General features: G+C 42.6%; 2 protein-coding genes across 3 annotated transcripts in view; both read left to right on the top strand.

Moving 5' to 3' along the window:
- Positions 1 to 6,080, top strand: part of MOB1B (MOB kinase activator 1B) — a 37,639-nt gene extending 31,559 nt beyond the window's left edge. For both annotated transcript variants that reach the window (XM_059826776.1, XM_059826775.1), the window contains exons 4-6: positions 2,236 to 2,369; positions 4,702 to 4,865; positions 5,475 to 6,080. In XM_059826776.1, coding sequence (XP_059682759.1) covers positions 2,236 to 2,369; positions 4,702 to 4,865; positions 5,475 to 5,552 — 376 coding nt within the window. In that variant the 3' untranslated portion in view covers positions 5,553 to 6,080. The remainder of the gene's footprint in view (positions 1 to 2,235; positions 2,370 to 4,701; positions 4,866 to 5,474) is intronic.
- A 7,336-nt stretch (positions 6,081 to 13,416) lies between these two features.
- On the top strand, positions 13,417 to 24,007 carry DCK (deoxycytidine kinase). Its single transcript, XM_059826872.1, has 7 exons — positions 13,417 to 13,502; positions 14,862 to 14,980; positions 15,705 to 15,898; positions 16,689 to 16,836; positions 18,376 to 18,491; positions 18,966 to 19,065; positions 22,721 to 24,007. The coding sequence occupies exons 1-7, from the start codon at positions 13,433 to 13,435 to the stop codon at positions 22,745 to 22,747; spliced, it is 774 nt and encodes a 257-aa protein (XP_059682855.1). The 5' UTR covers positions 13,417 to 13,432; the 3' UTR covers positions 22,748 to 24,007.
- The last annotated feature ends 849 nt before the right edge of the window (positions 24,008 to 24,856 follow it).

Below are 24,856 nucleotides of genomic sequence, written 5' to 3'. Positions count from 1 at the left end.
CCATTGTGAGCAGCACGCTCGTAATCACTCGTAAAAATTTTTTATTGTGAAAATGTTCTCCCAGTTACTGTTCTGACAAAACTGAATTTGTTAAACAAAATTAGAAGCCAGCTTTATCAGCTACAGTTAGGCTTTGCGTCAAGTGATGTGTATGATCTTAAAAATAAAAGACCTTCTTCAGTGTCTGCACAATACTGATGGGAGATAGCAAGGGAAAGTTTAAACAGGGGTGGCTGCAGCCCAGACATTGTGGTATGCTGCTACGGCACTAAGAAATAACAAACAAATTGAGCATGCTATCTTCCGTGAAAAGAAGAAACATAAACCATTAATAAAATCTCTTCTAATTCTTTTAAAAAGAACCAACAGAAAACTTGTAGATGAAGTGGGTATGTTTCCTGTAAAAGCATGATGGAACTGACATGGCTATCTTTGAATGTTTTCTTTTGTTTGTTTAAATTTTATGTTTTTAAAAGAGGAGTGTTGCAGCTAGTCTGAATCATTGTTCGTTTTGTTTCGCTGGGAGGATTTCAGAGCTGCGGAGCTCAGCAGTCCTTTTTGCTTCTGGCTTGGCAGCAGGCTCGCCCCACGGATAGCCGTTCTGCAGCAGTGCTGGTTGGCTGAGCAAGGCTGGCTGATTTAAAACCGACGTGGGAGATTATGCTGCGTTCAGATCTAAAAGAGAGGGCTATGGACGGCTCTGTGCTGATGAGGAGAAATTGCTCAGATGTTACGGATTGGCAAGGAATATTAAGATACATGCATTTGTACTCAGCAAGACGTAGAAAGAAACAGTGTGGTTCACTTGAAAGCTGGTATTGTCAGACTCCCAATATTAAATGTGTTCGGGTTTTTTAAGCTGTATATTCCCAAGGTTAGCCATCTTCTCCTGTGTCTGGACTTAGGTCAACTGCATTCCCCAAGCCAGTCAAAATCCCTGTTCCATTCTGATTTCATGAGGGCTTGTTTCTGTCTGGTTGTGCATGTAAATGGATGCTGCTTAGTACATTTTTCTGTGGCTTTTTAAACTCCTGAAGTTAAAATCATAACTGTAAAATGAATGACACTGGAATCTAGTAATTAAATGCGATACATAAAAGGTGTCAACATTACTAGCTCTGTGAATGGGAAAGGATAAAAAGAACAAACGTTTTACTGTTCCGTAGTCATGTCAGTGGTTTGTAAAGGTGGGATATCACCTTATCTACAGATGGAAAAACTAAGCTGGAAGACAGTTACTGGCCTGCAACTACCGAGTGAGTCAGTGGTATAACTGGAAACGGAAATTTTTCTGAATCTTGGTGCGCTGCATGATAGCACCAGACCTTCAGATATGAACCTATTCTAAGAAGGACTATTTATTCTAGAAGCTTTTTTCTAAGTGTTAGCTGAAAGGCACTTTATATTAGCTTCTAGGTTTGTAATAGTATTCCTTGACATTAACCTACCTCTGAATCTATTCCCTGTCTCTAATAGAATCATAATTTGGGATCTCTGGCAAGAGCCCCTGTAGTTTGGTTTGCAGTTATGCAAAATCTATAAGAATATTTTCAAATGTAAAGAAATTCCGTAAATTAATGTGTCTGGCTGGCAGCTGCTGCAGATGTTGAGCGTTGCCGCTCGCCACTTTGCAGTTCTTTTCTGCCAGTGGAGGTGAAGAGAAACCCATTGCTAGGGCTGATGGGGTGACATTTCATGTTAGGAATCAGTCAGGTGCCATCACCGACTTGAGCCCTGGAGCTTAGCTTTTATTTGTGTGAGAATCTCCTATAACTTGTTTATGTTTCACTTTAACAGGCTGTAATGTTTTTCTTACGGGGGTATGGGGGGAAAAGCTTTAAAAAAGAGTAAGTAGCTGTTGGCCTTTCAAGGTTTGGAAACCTACTTGTACAGCACCTTTGGATGTACAGGGATGCGGGTTTGAGCGCAGGCTGGCATGTGCGTTTTGGCAGGAGTGCTGCAACTGAGGATGAATGAGTTGTGCTATAAAGGATGAAGTTTGTGAAGGCCTGTGCAGACTGCAGAAGAGAGTCCAGCTAAAGCAGGATTGCAGGGGGGAGATTGGGTACAGAGCAGCTGTGGATGACTCGGGAGCGTTTGGACCTTAGCTTCAAGGAAGGGCTGTGGGAGGGTGTGGGAGTACGGGGAGTGGAGCAGGAAGAGCAACCTTGCAGGCCTTGATATGAATGATTCACTTGTGTTAAGAAATGTCTTCTTGTTGTCGTCCCAACCCAGATATGAGTACCACTGGGCAGATGGGACAAACATAAAGAAACCAATTAAGTGCTCTGCACCAAAGTACATTGATTACCTGATGACTTGGGTCCAGGATCAGCTGGATGATGAAACGCTATTTCCTTCTAAAATAGGTAAAGTAAATAAGTAAAATTGAACAATGTATTTGGATTACAGTTGTACAGGAATACTGGAGTCTTACAGCATTAAAAGGTCTCCTAAATGGCTGATGAGTAGGGCAACTTTAAAAGGCTACGTTACATATATAAAGGCGCTTTCATCTCTTAAGATGAAATTTAAGTGGTAGCACATGAACTCTGATCCATGTGTTAATACTCCTAATAAACATCTATCACAATTATGAATGCAGGAAGTACTGTTTCTATTTAGTAACTGACTGTTTTGATCAAATGTGATGTTTTTTCATTTTGAACAGTGGGTTGTTTCCTTAGAAATAAGGCAGAGGGTCTCAAAACCTTATAACCAGTAATTGGTACAAACTGGCAGGTTTTTGACGCCGGAAGGATGTTTGGTCCTCATGAGGAACTTCTCTTAGGCCTTGCCTCCAAAGAAGCTGAATTGCATCTTTGATCTTAATGATTTTTTTTCTTTTCAAGTGAAGATGAACGATGTATGTTTTGAAGAGGTTGCTTTCAGAAAAGTGGGAGGAAAATAACAACCACCAGTTCGGAAACAATAACAAGAAGAAAACCCTGCTTCTAGACGCACGAAGGACTATTTGTTGTAAAACTCCTAATTGGCAGTTTTCCAGTACACCACTACTCATGGGCTTATGATCCGTTGTAGGAAAGGAAGGGAGATCTCTTAACTGCTTTTATTTTGTGAATAGTTTCTGAAGCATTTGACTCATTTTCAGGAAGCCTCTTGAGAGAAACAGGGCCACCTGTCAGAATCAAGTGGCATTTGTTTTTACTGACAGTTAAGCAGATACGCAGACAAGGCTAGTTAGTTTGGGAAGAAGTGACACAAAGCTAAATCTTCCCTGCTCAGTAGATGGGAGCATGGTTTCTTTGCATTCTATGGCATTCGGTTTAGTGTTTCAGGGTAGAGTTCAGAGCTGGGGTAGAAGTCCACTACTAATAGGAATGCTATTAGATAGTTACAGTTAATATTAAAGTTGTGTTCAAAAGACTACATCAGGATCTGATCTTTCTTTAACTGCAGCATATACTTTGCTGAAGACTTTTTTTTCCTTTAATAGGATGTGGTTTTGAAAGGTAGCAATTCAGAAAGAGACTTAAAGGCCACAATGGATAACCAACTGAATACGAACTTCCCATGCGATGCAGCAGCCAATGAAGGGAATGTGATGTACATGTAAGCAGGGCAAGCTTAAGTAGGAGTATGAAAATTTTATTGCTGGGGTTTTAAAGCATTGGTGAGATCACAGTCAGCCTGCAGCATCCAGCTTGGGCCTCTGGCCTTCAGACAGGACTTCAGCAATGGGAAAGACTGCAGAAGAACTAAGCTGACTGGGAAAACTGCTGCGTGATGAGAAGCTAGACAGGTTTTATCTTTTTAGATGGTTGATGCATATCTTTTTTTAGCCTGCGGATGTGTCAACTAAAGAGAGAGATTATTGCTCCCAGGAGCCAGCTGCTGTTTCCTAACCAATTTTAATAAAACTTGCGCATTGACAAAGATCTGCACTTGAAACTGATTTTACCTGTCCCGGGTCATTTTCACTGAAATGACTGAAAGGAGCACGTTTCAGAGTACTTAAGCAGGCAGTTAAGAAAGCAGTAGCCTCTGGCTCAGGGATGGTGATGAGCAGGATGGAAACAGGAGTCTCTTTGCTGGGCACGACACAGGTGGAAGAGAGACTATTTCTGATTTCACTTTAGCCAAGACAAGCGTAAAACACAATGGCTGATGCCAAAGGTGGTTTCAGTTACCTACACAAAGGTATCTGGTGTCCCTTGGAGTACTGCTCTGTGGTATCTTGGACACGTGCACAGAGCCATTGGTGAGACTCGGAGCCTGCAGGAAATTTCCCCTGCTCTGCATTGGCAGTCAGAGGCCAGGCAGGAACTCAGAAGGCGTCTATGAGCACATTATATACCTGTGTTTGGGTATCTGAATCCTACCAGAAGGGAGAAGATTCTCGGTCAGAGAAAGCGCTTCGGGAACTGTACTGAGGCATAACAAGATTTAGTAGCTGGAAGCTGAAGCTAGGAGGGTTCAGCACAGAAATATAGTCAGATTTGTCTTGGAAAAAGTTCATGAGCCACTGATCTACTGAAGGGAGGGAAGCCTCCCCTCCGGTCTTTCAATGAGTGTGTTGTGCTTCAGCCCAAGTACACTGCGTGATTTACAGACGGAATTACAGAGTGAAACGGAACAGCCCTTCTTGTGCAAGAGATAAGGTTGGGTTATAATGGCTTTCAAAGTACATAAGCATGGCATGGGTGTTTAAAAATGAGCCATCTGTTTTCTCATTTCTAGGTGTACCGTTCCCAAAGAATTTCATGTCAGTGGCAAAGACAATTTTAAAGCGTCTCTTCAGAGTTTATGCTCACATTTATCACCAGCACTTTGATCCAGTGATCCAGCTACAGGAAGAGGCACACCTTAACACATCGTTCAAGCACTTTATATTTTTTGTTCAGGTAAGTGTGGCAGGAGCATTATGGTTACAGTTACATTCTGGAAAAAGTAGTGTATCCAAGTAAAGCCCCTTCAGTTTCTTAACAGCTGGTGTGTTTGTAGGAGAGTCAACACCTCCAGGACCCTAACAGAGTGTGGTAACTTACTCCATTTTTATGTATATGTGCTGCTAGAAGCATTCAAGGAATGGATAAGTTTTCAACCAAGTGTTTGCTTGCTACAAAATTGAATACTGAAAAGTATTCCCTACGAAATAATTCAGTAGAACAGTAATTCCTAAGAAAGAAGTAATTCCTAAAAAAGAAAGAGTAAGGACAGTATCTGAAGCTATCTTGAAAAGAGTGGGCTTGCTTCAAAGCTACATTGCCCCCCACCCCCCCTTATGAAAAAATAGCATCTTCTTACATTTCCTTCCTTTAAGTGGGGGCAAAGAGCTTTAGGGAGTCGAACACTGCTATTCGTGTAACGGTAGACAGGCAGAAAATGCTGTAGTGGCTAAGCCTGGACTCAAAGAGCCTACTACCAAATAACTTCTCTCTGAATAAGACTTCTCACCCAAGCTGCACATATAAAACTCTGTATGTATGTCTTTCTCCTCATCCTTGTTACAGGAATTCAACCTTATTGATAGAAGAGAACTTGCACCACTTCAAGAACTGATTGAAAAGCTCACCTCTAAGGACAGATAAAAGGAAGAGGATTTCTTGAAGTCACTTGTTTCTTTAAGCGAGCGTGTGGTATTTGGTTTTTTGTTAATTTGTTTTTTAAAAAACAAAACAAAAACCCTGTGCTGTTACAAATGACAGCCAAGATCTACTTTCTGTGCTTTTATTAGGGGAAATCTTTTATCTGTTAGTGACACGTGGTAAATAGCTTTCCTTTTTTTTTTTTTTATTGTTGTTACTCATTGTGGAATTTTAGCAGGTGCTGAGTGTTTATAAAGGAAACATGCTTGGCTGGGGGATTGACTCTGCTGGTGGATGGGTTCTTGTATCGTGTCAGTGGTAGCCCATTCTCATGAAGTCCCTAAAAGACTTGCTTACATTCTCTAAGTGCCTTGGCAGACTCATTTCTGAGGTGCAAAGCACATACAATACTGAACATTGCTGGAAACAGAAAATATGAACTAACACCCAGGACACTTACTGATACTTGTTTTAGAAAAATATATATAGATGCTTACACTAAAAAAAGCCATAACTTACTGAAATCAATGATCTCCAGCTTTTAATACAAATATTTGTCTTATTTTTTTAGAGATTAATATAGAATTTTTCAGAACTAGGTATTTCTTAGGGAAAAAAAAAGTGATGGTGAAGTTCTAGTCACTAAAGCAGAATTATGAAGGTGGTGTTGGAATTACAAAGAACCTGTGCTTAGCAAGTAGTTATGTGTCTGTTGCCATTGGATTTGGCTTTTCATAGTTGCTTTTATTTTTTTAACAGGGAAGCATCAACTTGGGTCAGTCACTTTCGTTAAGTTTCCTAGCATTTGCCAAATGAATGGTTAGTTTGCACAAATACAGTTAGGGAAAATATTCAATATAAAAAAAATGCACGGGGGTAATACTAAGAAAAATTTGCCTTGAAAATTAACTAGTGAAATGATGGTTTTAAGTTGTGAATAAAAAACCTGGCTCTGTGGAGGAGCTCTGGTGGTCAGCGTTTTCGGTGGTAGGGAACGTATCTTGAAGTGAATATAATTTAATGGACCACTTGGGGTTTACATTGGCATGATGGTGTTCTCCCCCATTTAAAATTGCAGCTCATCTCCAAGGAGCTACAGCAGTTGGGAAAAGTAATAAGAACGTACTGGTGAATTTGTAGTGGTTTGTAATTTGGTAAGTGCATCTTCTGTTTCTGAGAGAACCTAATCAAGATGTGGCCTTCCCCCACCTGGGTTAGTGTCTTTGCCTCTCTTTGCTTGTGTTTTCTCAAACCAGAAGTGAGAATCGCCTGTGAGAAGTTAATCTCTGGAGTGATCCACTGATGAAGACTTGGAAATTTCTGCCGCAGCTGTATCAGTCAGGTTTCCTGTTGCAGAAGCCCGTATGACTAGCTGTCTTGTTCATTTATGGATCTTGTTAAAGACTTATTTTGGATTCGAGGAAGTCTGTATTAGGTTCTGCAGCGTGCTATCCCATGATATCACTAGTTGCCAAGTACAGTACTCTAGGTAGTTAATATTGCCAGGCTTTGCTAGGTTGTGACTCTGCAAAAACACCATTTTTAGACCTTAACTGACTAGTGTACGCTAGACTGACTCTCGAACCTCTAAAATTTACAGGTGAAGCCAAGGTTAGCATGCAACAGAAGAGTTGAGGTTACGTTTTGTGTGCCTTTGCTTGACTGAAAATGCTGAGTAAAGTGGAAAATACTGTGCAACAGCCTGCAAAATATGTAAGTGCCCATTAGTATAGCCAGCTAAAAAACATCTAAGCGCAGTAATAAACCTATACTCATTTGGGAGACTAGAATCACTGCTTGTGAGTTAAAATGATGTATTTCAGAAGCATCTGAAGGTTGTTTGAAGAACTATGCTGTCTTCAATGGAGTCAAATTTCCTAGTCTGCTTAAACTGCTTCCTGGAGAAGCAATTTCATGTCTTGTTACCTCTTCTGTTTCTCTCTCCCCCCCCCCCCCCCACCTCCTCCCCTCCCTGAACAGACTTGAGAACAACAGAGAGAACCAAGTATCGAGGTAGAAACTGGCATTGTGTACTTGTTTCACTGCTTCTTACTTAGAAATGGAAACATGGAGTGTTGCGTAGTGAAGAATGGTCATGCAGCGGTGTTCATACTGAATTTAGGTTTGGCTAAGCTAATGTTAGATAGAGAGGCTGCTAGCAAAACACCTGCAGTTTAGCATTTGTAATTAAGACAGTCCTTGGTTTCATTTGAAGCTTCATTACGGTTCAAGAAAAGGTAGAATGTGCTTGGCTCTTTTCCAAATCAATGTCATTGCCCATTATAATCTGCTCAAGGGATAAGTGAAATTTTCAGTTATCTTTCTGTTTCGGCTTTTTTTTTATGTCATATAGAATTACCGAGTTTTCTTAATGTGTGGATGTCAAAGGAAAGGACTCCGATATTGTGTTTTTCTTAACATCGAGTGTTGGGATTGGATTGGAGTTACCACAGTCCACACTGAGTCAAGCTGATGATGCAAAGAGAGCTTTCCCTCAAATGTTTTAACAAACTCCTAGTTTAAAAAAGGTGGAGTAAGGTCTTATCCCTTCTCAGCCAGTAAGCATCTTGACTCTCCCGCGTGTGTACGTACACACACGTGGGAGGAAAAGAGGGGAGGTACTCAATGTCTGTTACCTCTCCAGGGAGTTGGGGGTTGGAAAAACATGCACGAGGTGCAAGAAAATGAGAGGCAAAAGCAAACAAGAAGCACGAGCACAATTTCCTTTCCTTTGGCAAGTCGCCTATGACTGCAGTCTTCACCCCAATGCTTTTGTCAGTCCTGCCGTTCGTATGACATACCTGGTCTGGCAAACATGGGATTTCCTCATGCACTTCTGTTGGCCAGTGCAAGAGTCAGTCAGTGCTGTAGCACCTAAATGCTGCTGTCTGGAGTCGAGTAACGGGCTCATAGGAAAGAAGGAGTTCCCATGGGCAGAATGTCCCATGTGTTGGACTGGGTGAGCACCATCCTGTTGAACAGTTGGAGAAAAAGCATTCCTTTGGTAGGCGCTATCCTTTTTATGTGCCGTATGGCATGTTTGACAAGGTAGCTGGAAATGCACTACTTGTACGGACTGTGTGCATCATTCGTGATGTCTTTGCAGCTGCAGAATTGTTCTTAACTGAGTAGCATATCTGATATCTTACCTGAACATGACTATGTAAGCCTGGTTTGGGAGCAGTAGGATGGCAGTGCTAGCTTTGGGTGCAGGGTTGGAGGGCTCTTTTAGTTCAGCGCTGAGTAACGCAGAGGACTATCGTCTTTTCAGAGTTACAGGAGTGGTCTGTGTCCACCTAAGCAAAAGCAGCTTAACTCCCAAATTTGAACTGCATGATTTTAAACAGACTCCAGTCATGCAGGAAGCTGAGTTTAAGAACGTCATCTTACACGCACAGCCTTCTATCTGAGGAGTGTTTAATGACTGAAAATTTCCAGCTCCAGAGGCGTGAAGAGCGCTGCAGATGCAGTTTGGTATTAAAAATCCTGTAAACTTTCTGATGAAAACCGCTTTGTTGAGTTGAGTGGGTGCTGCTGAAGAGGCTGTGTGTGCGGATTCAGTGTGCTGGTAACGCTTACTGGAAAGGAGCCTTTTAAGCAGTGCTAGAGCTCCTGTTACCACATTGCAGCAGGACACAAGAGTGAGAACGGCAGAAGCCTGCTCCAGGGTGCTAGGTAGGAGATATCCTCCGTTAGATTTGAAGCAGTCTCATTGGCTTGCTGTCACATACAGCAAGAAACTAAAAAAACGATATTTAGAAGTGAGGATTTGCTTGGAGGGATACCAGTGCAGCAGTTCTCATTTTTGGCATACTTGTGCTCTGGAAGGTTGGGGGTTGTTGGTTTTTTTTTGTTTGTTTTGTGAGTTTTTTTGGGTGGGGTTTTTTTTTTGGTGGGTTTTTTTGTGTGTTTTTTTTTTTAAATAGCCAATTCTAGAAATTCAGAGGCATCTGCTGCAGTTCAGCCAATCAGAATTAGAATGTATTATGTAAAAAAACTAGTCTTATATGAATAGTGTATTTTTTGTACTTAGTATCTGGCAGTAGAAAACACTTCTACAGAATAGTTTCTAGGCATGTAATAAAAGCTTGGAGATCATGATTTGCCTGACAGCTGTATGAACACATTGTTTAATTATACAACACTTGAAATTAACAACATTGAAGATAAGTATGCGGTGTTTGGGATTTAGTATCCCTGTGCTGTATATATTTGCAGCTTTTAATTGTTTTCGCTTCAAAAAGATATGGGACCAGAAGTTGATGTGTGTTTACACTCTTGAAGTAAGGGCACATTGAAATGCTAAACAAAAGTTGCTGTGTTGTACAAATGGAATCTGGATCGAGTGAATGTGTTTATAAAATAGTGCATTTGTTGGGGTAAGGGGGAGGACACGCCCTCACCCCCCAAATAAAGCCCAGAGAAAGGAACCCTGAACAAACCCTGCGCTGCTCTAGGCCCGTGTTACAGATGGACTCTGTTATGCGTCATTGAGTCAAAAACTCTCAGCTTTGTTGTCGTTGGGAGCGGAAGGTGCTGGTGGGGTTAAACCAGGCTGGGCTGCCAGTGCTGGCTGAGGCCTTCCCGCGTAATAGGGTCCTTAAATTCGATGGTTTGTGGTGTTTTTCAGCTACCAGCATGTTAGACCGTGTCAGTGATTTGGGTGGTAACCTCAGGAGGTCATCTACCTCGAGATGGGATGAGGCAAACTCTGCTAAGTTCCTCAAGTTCAGCCACTGTGGCCAATGTTGACACTGTTTAGATGGTGTGGATACGTTATGTTCGCAGAAAGAATTTTTCAAGTCTTTCATATTCAAGTCAGGGATACAAGTGAATCATGCAAATAGAAAATAAAAATGCCACATTCTGCTGTGGCAGGTAGCTGAATGGTAGGTGAAGGGAGAAAACAGGTTTCAAGGGGCAGGTGGCCCATCTGCAACTATCGAGTTTCTTTTACTGCTTACTATGCAATGTAGAGCTCTGAACTTTTGCTTTTACTTTAAGATATAGCGGAGCACTGTTCTTATTCAGTATTTAGGAACTGAACACTCTCCCAGTCTCCCTGACACTCATTTAACAGGTAAGGATACCTATTTGCTGCTATGGACTTTACTTACCTTTCAGATTGTTCCTTTCTGTTTCTTGCCCCCACCGCCCCCTTTTCTCTTGAATCACCAGACACAATTTTACTACAAACACATCCCTTTTGGATAGTTGTTCTTTTACTTGCTACCCTCTCCCCCCTTCCTACCTGCCGGAGTGCTGTATTACTGTATATAAACCACCCCCTTTTAGTTGGACTATTTAAAAAGCTGCAGCACAAGCACAGACTCTTTGCTTTTCTTTCGCAAAATCTCGTTTCCTTCACTGCTGATATCAGTTGTCTTTTTTCCAAACTGCGCTACTAAAACCACTAGCAGTTTTGTGGATGCCTGTCATCTTTTCCTGGATATCTTCTCTTTTAAGATGAGACTAACATTGGTTATTTTAGGTGTTAAACCTTTTTATTTTCCTGCCTTGCTGACAATTTCCTCTTGCCGGGTTAAGATTGCAGTCTAGGTAAATACCGAATTACATTTTTGTTTGAAGAACCAATTCCCTAAATTGTTCACAGAGTATTGTATTTTTAGGGGAAATTAATTTTTATAGCCACTAAACTATACTCATTATTTTTGTACATTTGCAACTTCTGACACTTTTCAGAGACGTGTCACAGAGGGAATGCTTATTTTGATGGCTGTTTTACTACTTCGGTATGCTGTGGTTGTGTTGCTTAGTACCTAGAAGCACATACCTTGATGTGCAATGGAAGAGGGAGAAGAATGCAATAAAAGTGAATGAGGTTTCAATAAAAGGCCATTTTTGAAGGAAAAAAAAAAAAAAAGATACTGCAAAAGCAACACTAACCTTTCCTCCTCCTTTAGAATTCTAAAATGTATGGGAGAAAATGCAGTGTAAAATGTAAAATACAAGATGAGAACCCTTACTGTAAGCTAACTGTGCCAATATTGCTTCAGTTTATAGTCACTGATTGATATTTTAGTTTTAAGTGAGAACAGCTTTTGATTAAAAATAAGAAGTTGAATGTCTGAAAATCTGCAACATGTTTATTTGAGAGTTGTAAATAATGTATACAGATTGTTGTATGTGATGGGACAAAATATTTAAATTCTAGGTTTTTTTCAATAAGAAACTCTGAAGGCTGTTTATAAGAGAAAATAAATAGCTATGTTTGACCATGATTGTCTTTATTTCCTTCTTGAACTTGTTTCTAAATTAACTTCTACTTGTAGATAATTTTTTTCTGTATATTGTACACATACAAACATTACACATACAAATTAGATTTTTGTAATTGCCTTGTCTGAATTTGTGGATATTTGTATTGCAAGCAGACACAATAGCAATAAACCAACCTGATACCCTTTTAATTTCCTTGTTTCATGACCTGAATCTACCTAGTATGGACGGAGCGCGGTGTGGGATTTCCGATAACAAATTTAGTATCGCACTAAGTGCATCTTGGTGCCGATCCGGGGGTGGCTGCGAAAGCTTTGCTACGAGGAGGGTGTCCTGTCGCAGCCCCCGCGCTCTGCGGTCTCAGGTCACCATCTTCACACCAAACACAGACTCTGGTTTTGGCTGGGCTCGGCAGCGCGGGTGCCTTGTTTTTTTTCCTTTCTTTTTCCTAAAAGCCTGTTGTGACCCTGACACCTGCAGCACTCCAGGTTTCCTACCCTCCTGTCCACAGCCGATTTCCTCCGCCCGCCCTCCGCCTTCGCGGCTCGCACCCCTCGCTCCAACGCCCGCCGTCCCGTGGTAAGTCGCCTCTCCCGTGCAGCCGGAAAGGGGTTTGTGCCATCAGGTTGAAAAGGCGGTGAAAAATCTTGCTTTCCCTTCACTCCCCACCAAGGGTGGCTTTGGTGTGGGGCTGAGGGACGGCGCAGAGCCCGTCGCGTCGCAGACGGCAGTCGCAGCTCGCAGCCCTCGTTTTAGGCGGGAGGGTGGGTTGCAAACGACTGCCTCCCTGCCTGCGCCCCTTGAAGAGGTTGGAGGGTTTTCCCCCCTTTAATTTGGTCCAGACGGCGGTGGGCAGCGACGGTGTTTTGGGAACTGCAGCGTCAAAGACGGTTGGGTGGTTGGTTGGGGGGTTTCAGGGTTTTAAGCAACAATCCTCTACACGAGGGCCCTCCCTCTCCTTTACATCCACCCTCCCTCTCCCTTGCCAGATATTTCTGGAAGATTTTTAACGTACGTGGTTGCTTGTGAGCACCTTTCGCCGACATCTGCGGCCTTCGTCCTGCTCTGACTGCAGGCGAGTACCCCTGTGTTAGAGTGTACAAGGAAGCTGGGCCTTTGGGCGTGGGGAACCGCCGGCGGCGAGGCGGGCCGGGCCCCTTCCCTCCCGCCCTGGGGCCGGGGCAGGGCCCTCCCCCGCCGAGCGCCCGGGCGGAGCCGCGCCGAGAACCGAGCAACTCATAACAGGGTTGGCGCCCGCCCATCGATGTGCTTCTCCTTCCGCACCTCTGCCTGGATCCGCAGCGCCGAGCTCGACTGCCCGCCCTGGCGCCTGCCCGCCGGGCGCCCTCCGCGCTCGGCTCCGCGGGGGGCGGGGGGGGGTCGGGGGGGGGGGGGGGGGGGCTCCCCTCGCCTTTTTGGCCCTCGCGGCCGCCCGTACGCGGCGCCGCGGGCTGGCCGCCCTGTCGCCTCCCGTGACGTCAGGCGCCGTTCTGTCAAGCCGCGCGCCAAATTCGAACGCGGGTGCGGGCTGCGCGCGAGCGCGGCGGCGGTTATTTCCGTTGCGGCCGTTAGCGGCCTCGCGCGCAGGCGGCGGCGTCGTTCCCGCTCCGCGGTCCTCGGGCCGAGCGCGCCGCTTCGCCGCCATGGCCACTCCTCCCAAGCGCGGGCGGCTGGAGGGCAGGATCAAGAAGATCGCTGTCGAGGGCAACATCGGTGAGTCGGGCCTGTCGCCTCGGCGGGGCCGGGAGGGGTGGCCTCCCGCGGGGCTCGCTGGCTCCGGCCGCGGCCGGGGGCAGCGCGGCTCCGCGGCCTCCCCGCCGGCTCTTCCCGCCGGAGCGGCCTGGGCGCTTCCATGGGCGTTTTCTCGCCTTTTCCCTGGGAAAGAGGCTCTCGGTGAGGTGAGGAGACGGAAGGCAGCGAGGAACCAGCCCCTTGATGCCTTCAGAGCCCGTAGGCTGACACGGGAGGAATTAATGCTATAAAACTGATGAGAAATAGGGGGGGTGGGGTGGGGGAAGCTTTCTATTACGGTTTTGAGCTTATTCACCTTTTAAAAGATGTACTGAAGTCCTGGGTAACACTTCTCCCGCACCCTTCCTGATCGTAGCGCAAAACATCTGTGTCACTGCAGACTGTCGGGTCACACTTGCGATGTTCAGTTAACAGGAGAAGCCCGTTTATCTCCTGTAAAGAGCGGGAAACGTTACGGGCGGTTCATAATGAGATAACTCTTCTTTTTCGGTTTTTTGGCAAGAGGCTGTGCTTGAAACTGTGAAACACTGGAATAAGTGGTGAAACACTGGAATAAGCTGCCCAGGGAGGTGGTGGAGTCACCGTCCCTGGAGGTGTTCAAGGAGCGTGTGGACGTGGCACTGCGGGACATGGTGGGGTTGGGTTGGTGGTTGGACGTGGTGACCTTACAGGTCTTTCCCAGCCTTAGTGAGTCTGTGATTCTGTGAAATTGAGGATAGGAGTTGCCAGGGTGTGAGTTTGTTGACATACTTTGGTGGCTGATAGCCAACTGATTGGTCTCTGTCAGGTTTAAGTATCCCTTTTTAAAATTTCCTGAGCTTTTTTTTTTTTCCAACTGGCAGCAGAATAATAATTCCTGTGCTGTAGGAAGTAACGAGTCATGCATCTTTGCGTCTTCGTTTGAGAAACCATCGCTTCTGCTTTACATTTCTTTCGTCATTGCTTGCTTTTTTTTTTTTTTTCCCTTCCTAAAATAACTTCGGAAGACTGCAACTTCATGCCTGAGACAGGACCACTAAGTACCTTAAAAAATTTAAGACTTCGTGTTCTAATTGCAAATGTAATCCTCAGCCCGGATCAGTTATCTATTACTGATTTTTGTTAAATTGGCTATTGGTGTTGCGTGGTACAAAATAAACAAAGAAAAAGCCTGTTGCTCAATTAATTGATGGCCTCTGATTCATGCTTTGTCATGAAGTCAAAAGTACGTGGGTGTGGGAGACTCATTTATGGGACTTGAATCCAGAGTTGTATAGTAGTGAAATAACGACACTGTTGGTGTTTTCTGACTGCTGTTCTCCCTGAATGCTTCTTCTACAGCTGCAGGGAAATCGACATTTGTGAATATTCTCAAACAAGCTGATGAGGAATGGGAAGTTGTTCCTGAGCCTATAGCTAGATGGTGCAATGTTCAGCAAAACTCTGAAGAGGATTGCGAGGTATGGTAAAAGAAACTAAAGTGAAACTTTGAAAATAAAAAAAAACCACCCCAGTCAAATGTTCTTCTGATTTCAGAAGACCAATATATCTGATAGACGCGGTATTTCAGAAAATATATGCGATAGCAGCGTTATTGTTGATTCTTATGACAATATTTGAGTTCCTAGTCAGGAACGTCCCTTTGGGCGGTTGGGGTCCGCTGTGCTGGCTGAGTCCCTCTCAGCTTCTTTCCCGCCCCAGCCCACTTGCTGGGGGGCAGAGTGGGAAAAGGGAGAAATCCTTGATGCTGTGCAAGCACTGTTCAGCAGTAGCCAAAACGTCGGCGTGTTATTAACGCTGTTTTAGCCACAAACACAAAACACGTCACTGTATGGGCTGTTACAAAGAAAGTTAACTCGGTCCCAGTCGGGTCCGGTAAGCTTAACCTAAAATTTCAAATCTGTCATAATCATCCCTGAAGCTGGACTTACTGATTTGCTCTTTTCTCCTCTTGCTTTGGCTGGTTTGCAGAAACATGGTGTATATGACTCTGAACTCAGTGCCATAGGAGGAATAACAGTACTGGCATTTATGCCTTGTATTACGGATAGGGTTGAGAGGGAAATGATGCAACTGTAAACCTAAAATAAAGGCTGAGCAGCTTTAACGTAGTACAGCAATTCTGTTTTACCTTAATTGTCCACCTTCTCAACTTAAAGGGTCTCTGTATTTGTTTAAAACCAGGAGCAGTCTGGATCACAGAAGAGTGGCAGAAATGTGCTTCGGATGATGTACGAGAAACCAGAGAGGTGGTCGTTCACTTTCCAGACGTATGCATGTCTCAGCAGGATCCGGGCTCAGCTCAGATCCCTTGACGGCAAACTCAGAGAAGCGGAGAATCCTGTGGTCTTCTTTGAGCGATCTGTCTACAGCGACAGGTATGTTGGACTGAAGTCCTTAAAGTAAAGATCAAAATTCGCTTAAGTGAAACACATAAATAAATAAAAAGCAGAGCGTGACTGAGTTTTGTACGTCATTTCATCATAGTTTTGATGCTGGTGAAGCACAATAACCTTAGTAAGTGGTTTGTTATCTTTCTGTCATGGTGTCATTGGCAAAGTAAAATTACTGCTTTGAGGGTTCATAGTTTTGTTGTATAACCTTGATTAACTAGGTGTAGTTCCTCATTCTTTGTGGGTGTGTTTTTAATGATTTGTGCATGCACGTTTCCCTTCGAAGAAAAGCGGGGAGTAGGCATCAAGGAGAGTCAAGAGCCATTTCTTTCTTTGTCAGTTAGTCTTGTTTTCTTCTATGCTTCTTGAAACAGGTCTAGCTGTTTCATATTGCCGTACCCTGTGTTTCTGGATTTGGAAGGTTAGATTTGATAACTAAATCCCATCACGTAATCCTCAGGTGTTCACTGTGTTCTAATATATTGTAAATAAATGATCACGGTGTACAAACCAGCGCTGGTTTGTAGATTATTCCTGAACAGATACCTGAGCTGCAAATGTTACTGCAGTTTGTGGACACTGCTATGGGCAACTGCAGTGGACATAGTTACAGGGTGGGGTTACCGCCTGTTTATTTCCAGTCCGAGCATACATCAAAGAAATTACAGTATTACTATGCTCAGCTTTTTTCTAGCTACTGCGCGGTACTTGGGCAAACAAAGGGGTAACTGTGCTCAAGGTAATTTTTGTTTACATAGCTATTTTGTGTTCACAGATACATCTTTGCAGCTAATTTATATGAGTCTGATTGCATGAATGAAACTGAATGGACTATTTACCAAGACTGGCATGACTGGATGAATAAGCAGTTTGGCCAAAGCCTAGCGCTGGATGGGATCATTTATCTCAGAGCCACTCCGGAGGTGAGGAATAAAAACTTATGACCGCACGGAGAATGAGAGTATGTGTTCTGTGCCTTGCCTGTCGAATTTGAACTTTGTCTGTGCTTCCACAGTCTTTTGGGGTTTATTTTTGCAAAAAAAAATGTAGCGTTTAACTATCATTCTGGACCTTTTCTATGATAAAAGAATAATATGCTTGCAGTCAGCTCCAGTGAGGTCACAATTGTGCCATTGCATATCACTGTATCTTTGTTTTAGGGATTGCTTTGAAAGTCTCAGGCAAAGAAACAGCTGAGAAATTCTCCTTGAAATGTAATCTTCTCAAAATCTTCAGCTACCCTTATCTTTCACTGTAAGCGTCCTCATGATTAGAGTTCAGTTCAGATTGTAGTATTCCCCTGAAGACTAAAATACTTGAGTTATGACTAATACAGCCTGGAAATACTTAAAAAAACCCATGTTCTTTGTAATATAGCCTGTATATTTTGAAATAAAATGTGATGGTAATGATTTTCTAATTATAAAAACAGTATATATGATGAGAATATATGACAGAAAATACCGCTGGAGCTAAACAAACCCCCAAACAATGTACAAAACAGCTGTAGGAACAGTGCTGTAACAGATGTAACGATTTACAGTTAATGTCACAGCTGATTTGGGGTGTGTGTGTGTGTGAAGCCCTTTCACCTGGAGCAATGGAGCTAAGCCAGATGAACACACCCATTGTATGTGAGGCTTTATGACAATGCTTTGATCTTTGGGCATCTAATATTTTTTAAAAGGAGATAACAACATAATGAATGTACCTTTTAAGTATGTAACTTATATGAACGAGAGGAAAACATAAGAGTTTAGAAGAGCTCTAATTGCAGTAATTAACCTGCAGGTCACTTCCATACTTCCTTACTTCCAACTTCCATGCTTTCAACTTTGTTATTGTAAACAACTGCGTAATGTAACATGCTAGAGTATCTCTGAGGGCTTTTTTATTAGGCTCGCTATTTTTACTAGGTTCGCTATTGAGGGCTTTTTTTTTTCTCTTTGAGTCAAGAATTTATACTGAACTTGCAAAGTACAACAGTTTTAAACAGTTTTGATAGGCTTGTTATTGAGGCTTTGGATGAGTTCAGGACAGGAACAAATTATTTACTACATTTGAAAACTGGGTTCCTAAGAGCCAGAAATATATATACTGAGATTTTGAAATGCCTGCCTATAATGTCAAATGGATGTTTCTGTGCTCTTTTGATGGAATACACTGATATCCCTTCTTTGAATAAAAAGCTTATTTGAGACCTTGTAGTGGAGAAATAACGTGACACATTGCCTTGGGTCCTTCTTTGATTTTGTGTGTAGTCTGTGCGCTCCACCAGCTGACCATGGCGTGATGTTTCTATGCGCGTAAAATAGTTAGCAAGTTGAATATTCCTCTTTGGCAAAGAGTGGCATCTTGAGCACAGCAGGAAGGGTTGGCAAAAGAACTTGAGCAAACTAGACTTCCTCTGTAGGTCTGCAAAAACAACCAATTTTTTTTTTGTTAATATCTTTTGCCTTTAGAAATGCTTAAACAGGATTTACTTGCGTGGAAGGGATGAAGAGCAAGACATTCCCATTGAATATCTGGAGAAGCTTCACTACAAACATGAAAGTTGGCTTCAGCATAGGACACTGCGGTAGGGTTTGTTTAATGGTTACTTCAAGATGGATAAATCTTTGTAAGAATGTTCCATAATGCTTTTCCCAACAGTGAAGCTTCAGCTTCTCCTATGATATGTAAAATTAAACTCCGGCAATATTTCTATCTATGCTTCCTTAGCAGTAATGGCTTTACAGCATTTTAATTATTGCTAGGACATGCTATGTGCCTCACATAGAGCTCTGAATAGCAGAGGATTCAACTGAACTCATCCTAATACACGGGTGAATTCAACGTTAGGTGCTGGGGGAACGGAATGTTCAAGGATCAATAATATTTCCTAGGAGGCACACTGTAAATTGAAGCTGCTTGATATTCAGAATTCATGGTTGTAATTTATATATGCAGTTCTTTTTATGGGATTCTTAACAATGAAAATGCTGACAGAGACTTGAATGATGTATACTTCTTTTCAGCTAGTAATATTTTCTTTGTTCCTGTCCCAAAACAGAACGGATTTTGAATATCTACAGGAAATACCTGTTTTAACATTAGATGTTAACGAAGACTTCAAAGGCAAAAAGGACAGACATGATCACATGACTGAAAAGGTAAAATTTCACAAGCAGAGCAAACTGATGATTTAGGTTTATTGCCAGCATGTCAAAATGAATTCAGGATGCTTCTTGCATCTCAAAGCGTAGCATTCTTTGAAGTTACACTAGACGTAGAACCTGTGGTTCTTCATGTGATTTCCTACATAAATTTTCCATTAAAGAAAAAAAGGAGGGGGAAGAAGTATTCCAGGCTTATTTGAGAAGACTTGCACTAGTAGCTTAGTTTGGAAATGTAATTTCTAATTTAAATAACTTTCAACTGTTTAAAAGAACTGTTATTTGCTACGTCCTGCTTCTAACATTCTGCAGGTACGCTAAGAAATGCAATGGGGGAGGGAGAGGATGAGGGTGGCTGTTGAGGGAGAGAGAAAGAAGGCTACACAGGTCTGAGCTGGGTGTCTGGGGTAAAGTCTTCCCTTGTCTTAGGTGTGAAAGCGTCCAACCTACAGTGCTAGTCAATAAAAGAATTTTGGTGCCAGGTACTGTGAAAATAGGGTACAAAACCATTACAGTGGAAAATTGAAGGATAAGTTTACTGAACCTGCAGCTGAATTTTGATCCAAAGCAGTGAGCCAATGGCAAACTCTTTTAGGTTTTGCAGATATTTCCAGTTAAACGAAAGCGACTATGGGCTATCTTGTCTTCTGGTTAGCGTGTCACGGCAAAGGGCAGTACAGCTAATGCGAATAGGGATCCATTGCTCTAAAAATACACTTCACTGTATATAATCCTTCTAAAATACTTAAGTCATGGATTACATTCAGAAAATGAACAGTCTTCTAGCCTGCTGCAATACTCCTTATTTTTAGTCTTGTTTATTAAATTGGCACTGTCATTAAAGTTTTTCCCTTCAGTTGTGTTTCTTAAAGTGTTGTTCAAAATCCTGCTCAAAAGCGGTGGTCTGAAACTTCACGGAGTGCTTCTGAAATGTAGCTTGTTATTTTGTTGGAGAAGTAATGCTGAATATCTATTGGAAGTATTTTTTAGTTTCATTTGAAGTCATGGAAAAAAATGTCTATTTGATATAAAAAGAATTCAAGTTGAGGTTTCTATTTGCACTAAGAACACGTAATCCTTAGTACAAAAGGGTGTAATATATATTTTAAAGTTAGGCCAAACCATCCACATTTTAACTGCTCAGGTGTTTGTTATTTGAATCTTGATGGGATTCAGCTGAGGACAACTTGACTTTTATTTGAGTAGTTGCAACCAGATACAGACCTTAGCAATGGTATGTGCACATTTTTCCGCTCACTGGAAATAAATATTTACCTCAAGAGAAAAGCATCTTTGTCCTTTGATCTCAGTTTATCCACTGAGAAGTAGAACTGTTCACCTGATTAAAACCAGCCTTCATTGTATTTGCTCTTTTAAGGCTTGTTAATTGATGGAATGACTCTACGTGGCAGCTGTGGAGTGAATATGCTTCCCATCTGCACCATGAGATAAGGCCGAGCTCAGGCACCTCAATAGGGATTTCAGAGGCATTTACTCCTGTGAGGCTGTCGGGTTATCTGGGAATAGCCTAAGCCCTGTGTTGGTCTTACTTTTTGGCATTTCCTGAGTGGAGTCCTGGAACTGCTACACTCTTTGAGGCTGGATGCTTTGGCCTTTAGTGTACGCTTATGTCCAGGGAGGACCCAAAACCTCTATGTTTCCTTCTCCCCTCTGTTGCGACGCTGGCTTTGAGAGACCAGTCCTGAAACCACGCCCAGCGTGTAAACCGTGAGAAGGTTCATCATGCAGTATTATTACTGTTGCGACTTTGTAAAGTGGAGGGGTGGCTTTCTCCTGATACCTTTCAAGTTTCAGTATTGATGCAGTTATGTGTTCCCTTCTCTACATGAAGGGATTTGAGCTCTTTTACTTTTTTTTTCCCCACCTCCTTGAGCCCTGAACTAGGAAGGGAAGGGTCACAGTTGGAGGATGTGATCCAAGATCTGTTTCCATTTCACATCAAGAATTTGGACAAAACGTTTACAGATGCGCTCTGTGTACGAGAGCCTCTGCCGAAAGAATAATACCACGTTCTCTAGCGAATTGTCGATTCCCTTCTATGTGGTAGCTAGCTTCACTGGACAGGGAGGAAAATGCTCCCAGTTCAGGCTGTATCACAGCGTAGTTACTAGGATGATATTGAAACTGTGAGATACGAGTTGTGTGCCTAGGCCCTGCATTCCTTGGGTCTTCTATCAGCTGGGTTGTTAGATTTGTTAGCGTGTCCAGAGAAGGGCGACGGAGCTGGTGAGGGGTCTGGAGCACAAGTCTGATGAGGAACGGCTGAGGGAGCTGGGGGTGTTCAGTCTGGAGAAGAGGGGGCTGAGGGGAGACCTCATCGCTCTCTACAACTGCCTGAAAGGGCGTTGTGGGGAGGGGGGTGTTGGTCTCTTCTCCCAAGTGACGAGCGACAGAACAAGAGGAAACGGCCTCAAGTTGTGCCAGGGGAGGTTCAGGCTGGATATTAGGAGAAATGTTTTTCCAGAGAGCGTGGTGAAGCACTGGAAGAGGCTGCCCAGGGAGGTGGTGGAGTCACCATCGCTGGAGGTGTTCAAGGAACGTGTAGACGTGGCACTGTGGGACATGGTTGAGTGGGCATGGTGGGGTTGGGGTGATGGTTGGACTTGGTGATCTTACAGGTCTTTTCCAACCGTAGTGATTCTGTGATTTTAAAAAAGGTGGCCTGGCCCTCGCTGCAGCTTCTTCCTACCCCTGTTCTTTAGAGGGAGGGAGTAATTACTCTTTTACTTTTGGGGAGGGGGAGTGGAGGGGATACAACAAAAAGGCCCACATAGTTGTGGCAAGAAGCACGTTCTCAGCATATTGTCTTCCTGCAACCTTTGGTAGCGACCTGAATTTAAGATGTTGTCTGAAGTGGCCACGCTTAGAAGCGTAATGCTAGCCCACCGCTTGGCACGCTGCCTGTTTGGCACCCAGTTCTCATGCAGTTGCATGGATTATTTGAGGTGCTGTACTGGGTCTTGGTGCTCTGTGTAGGATCACGGAGTTGCGGCTCGGGGTTCTGGATAGCATACTATCGGCTGGAAATTCACTATTAATTTTTAGGTAGCTGTAGCCGTTTGAGCCACTCTTCAAATACTGGAAATGGAGTTCAAGAGTAGCTGAAATATTTATGGGATTGTTCTCCAGTATCAGATTTTTTTCCAAGTACTATGGTTTTGCTAGGTATTGTTTTATTATTTATTTGCCAACCTCAAATTCCAAGGAACATACTCATTAGGTGCATTAGGTTGTTCATTGACATGAAATATGAACGGTGTTCTGATAGCGGGTGTGACTTGGTGTTTTCCAGATGACAGATCTTTTGAGGTTGTCATTATATTTCTCGTGTGTAGGTTAGACCCGCTTTTAAGATAATTCATTTGCGACGTAGGGCCGTAGTTTAGCACCACGGGAGGAATGAGCGTCATTCCAAAGCGTCTCTCTCTGCATCTGCTAAATGACAGCTACCATGGCTGAAGAAGTTCTTGATGGACAAAAACTGGCATAGCCGAGCCCAAGATTATTTTTCCCAGTTCCCGTTTCTGTAGGCAGTAGTAAAGCGTAAAGCAATGGAGAGGTAAATGTAGTTGCTATATGCTTCTGTTGATAAATCCTTCGTTTGATTGACAATATTTGTTTCTTTTTGCAGGTCAAAGAATTTTTGAGCACATTATAATCCTCTTTGAAGCGCAGGCAGAGTCCAACTGTTCCAAACACCTGTGTGATCAAAGTCTGAAGTACAGCTTCTGCTTTTATAGAAGGCCTCTGGAGAGGCAGGGCTCAATCCTGTTGATTTAATTGCGAGGAACAAACAAACTTTGTGAATAGGGCAATTATTAAATAAATCAGTAGGTCTGTTCAGTATTATATTAGGTAACACACACAAATTCTGAAGATACTAGAATTCTGAGAGTTGCCAAATATTGCGCCTGTTTCTAATCAGACCAATAAGTTCTTCTGGAGTATTTTATTGTATTTTTAATTTATTTTGTGCCCGGTAGCTATTTAATTTTCAAGCAGGTGGTGATTTTTCAGATCTCTTGAGCATTTTAGTGGAATTGATTTGTAATGAATGTCTCGCTGTTCTGAGGAAGAAAAAAGTAAAAACCATTTTTGCTGGTGAGGCAATTTTAATATAACCTGGAGTGTTTTATATTGTAAGGTATAAAAAAGAAGTCGTCTGACGATTTTGATAGATGAAGTTCTTTGCAGAATACACTGAATTACAACAAATCCAAATACGGCTGAAATTCTGGAGATATCAAATTAGTTTTTTTATCTGTTTTCATCGTGCACTGCAAACTAGGATATTAAGAGGCTTTCCGTTCTTGAGCATGTATGGGTTTTGTGGTGTGTGTTGTTTTTTTTTTTTTAAGCTCTTAATAAAACAGACCTGGTTTTGGTTGTTGGTACGTCCTCTTTTCCTGTAGAGGAGTATGTTTGCTTGCTGGGTACCGTAAAAGGAAGAAGAAAATTTTGCAAATGGCCTCCATCGGTAAATGACGTGTTTCTAAACAATTTCCTTAATCATGTTTTGGATGTCGGAGGCGGCTTCCTGCTTTTGTTCCAGCTTTTCCATTTGTTAACTGGGCCTTCTGGGTGCTTATACAAGATAACTGCAATATTGCAAGTAGGCTGTCCTTTCTCATCCTCTTGTAGTAAGATGGGGAGACCTTTGTGGAGTAGCTGCTGTTGTAGTGCATCTTGTTTTATTAACTGAGCCACTTCTGTTTCAGGTTCGGAAAATATACACAGAGTACCCATCTCAAGTACTGTTTTATGAGCTGCTTTGTTGTGCTTTAAACATTTCTGAATGATTGCACAGTTGGCTTTTGAATGCAAAATTTTATTGTAAAGCATTTTATTGTCTAATGTGGTGTCTGTGTTACCTGCTAACTTTGAGATGAAATTTCATCCTTTGTGGTTGGAATTGTGCTGGCATCCTCTAACCGTTGACTGAAAAATAAAAGTCATTGGAAAAACTTTTTCAATGCTTGATAGTGTTGGGTCCCTTGTCTCGTAACAAAAATCACGTTGTAGATTGTTGGTATGTAATACTAGTACAATGGATGAATTTCTGATTATATATTCTCAGTGTATTTGGTGTACAAGTTCTAAGATTTCTGAAACCCTGTGACTGGCTTCAGATGGTTTTCATGTAGGGGAAATGATCTTACGGGACAGAGACAGAGGATTACATAAATGTATCCTATGTATAGCTTACAAAACACTTCGACTGATCAGTATAGTATTTATGTTATAGTGGAATGTAGCAATAGTATGGTAGAAGAATCTTGGTTTGGACTTCAGGGTTGCCTAGTAAAAGGAAAAAGTTTAAGATCTTTGCTCCAGAAATGAAGCGAGGTGGAATGGATGAAGACTCAGTTCAGATTTACTTGAAACACGCAGTGGAAGTCTTTTAAAACGTTCTTGGCAACAGTCTGAACAGAACCAACTTATTTTGACTAACAGTGCAATTACTCCTACAGTTTCAGCTGTCAAAATTGTGGATTTAATTACAGGAATTGGAATGACAGTGCTCATTGCGAGGAGTAAACAAGTCTGAGTTCTAATAAAGACTTCCTTTTATACCCATCACAGAGCGCACAGAAATTCTGTGGCAGGTTATCTGCATCCCGTTCCAGAAAGCTTTACAAAACCTCTGACTGCCAAGTTAGTGTTTGAAGGGGCAAAGTCATGACCAATTACTACAATGTTTTTAATTGCTGTGGGGAAAAAAATAACAACAAACCCGAAACGCACACCCCACCCGCCCCCAAGCTTC

Source organism: Gavia stellata, chromosome 19 (assembly GCF_030936135.1).
Source record: "Gavia stellata isolate bGavSte3 chromosome 19, bGavSte3.hap2, whole genome shotgun sequence".
NCBI lineage: Eukaryota > Metazoa > Chordata > Aves > Gaviiformes > Gaviidae > Gavia > Gavia stellata.
This window is presented reverse-complemented; position numbering and strand designations above follow the sequence as displayed.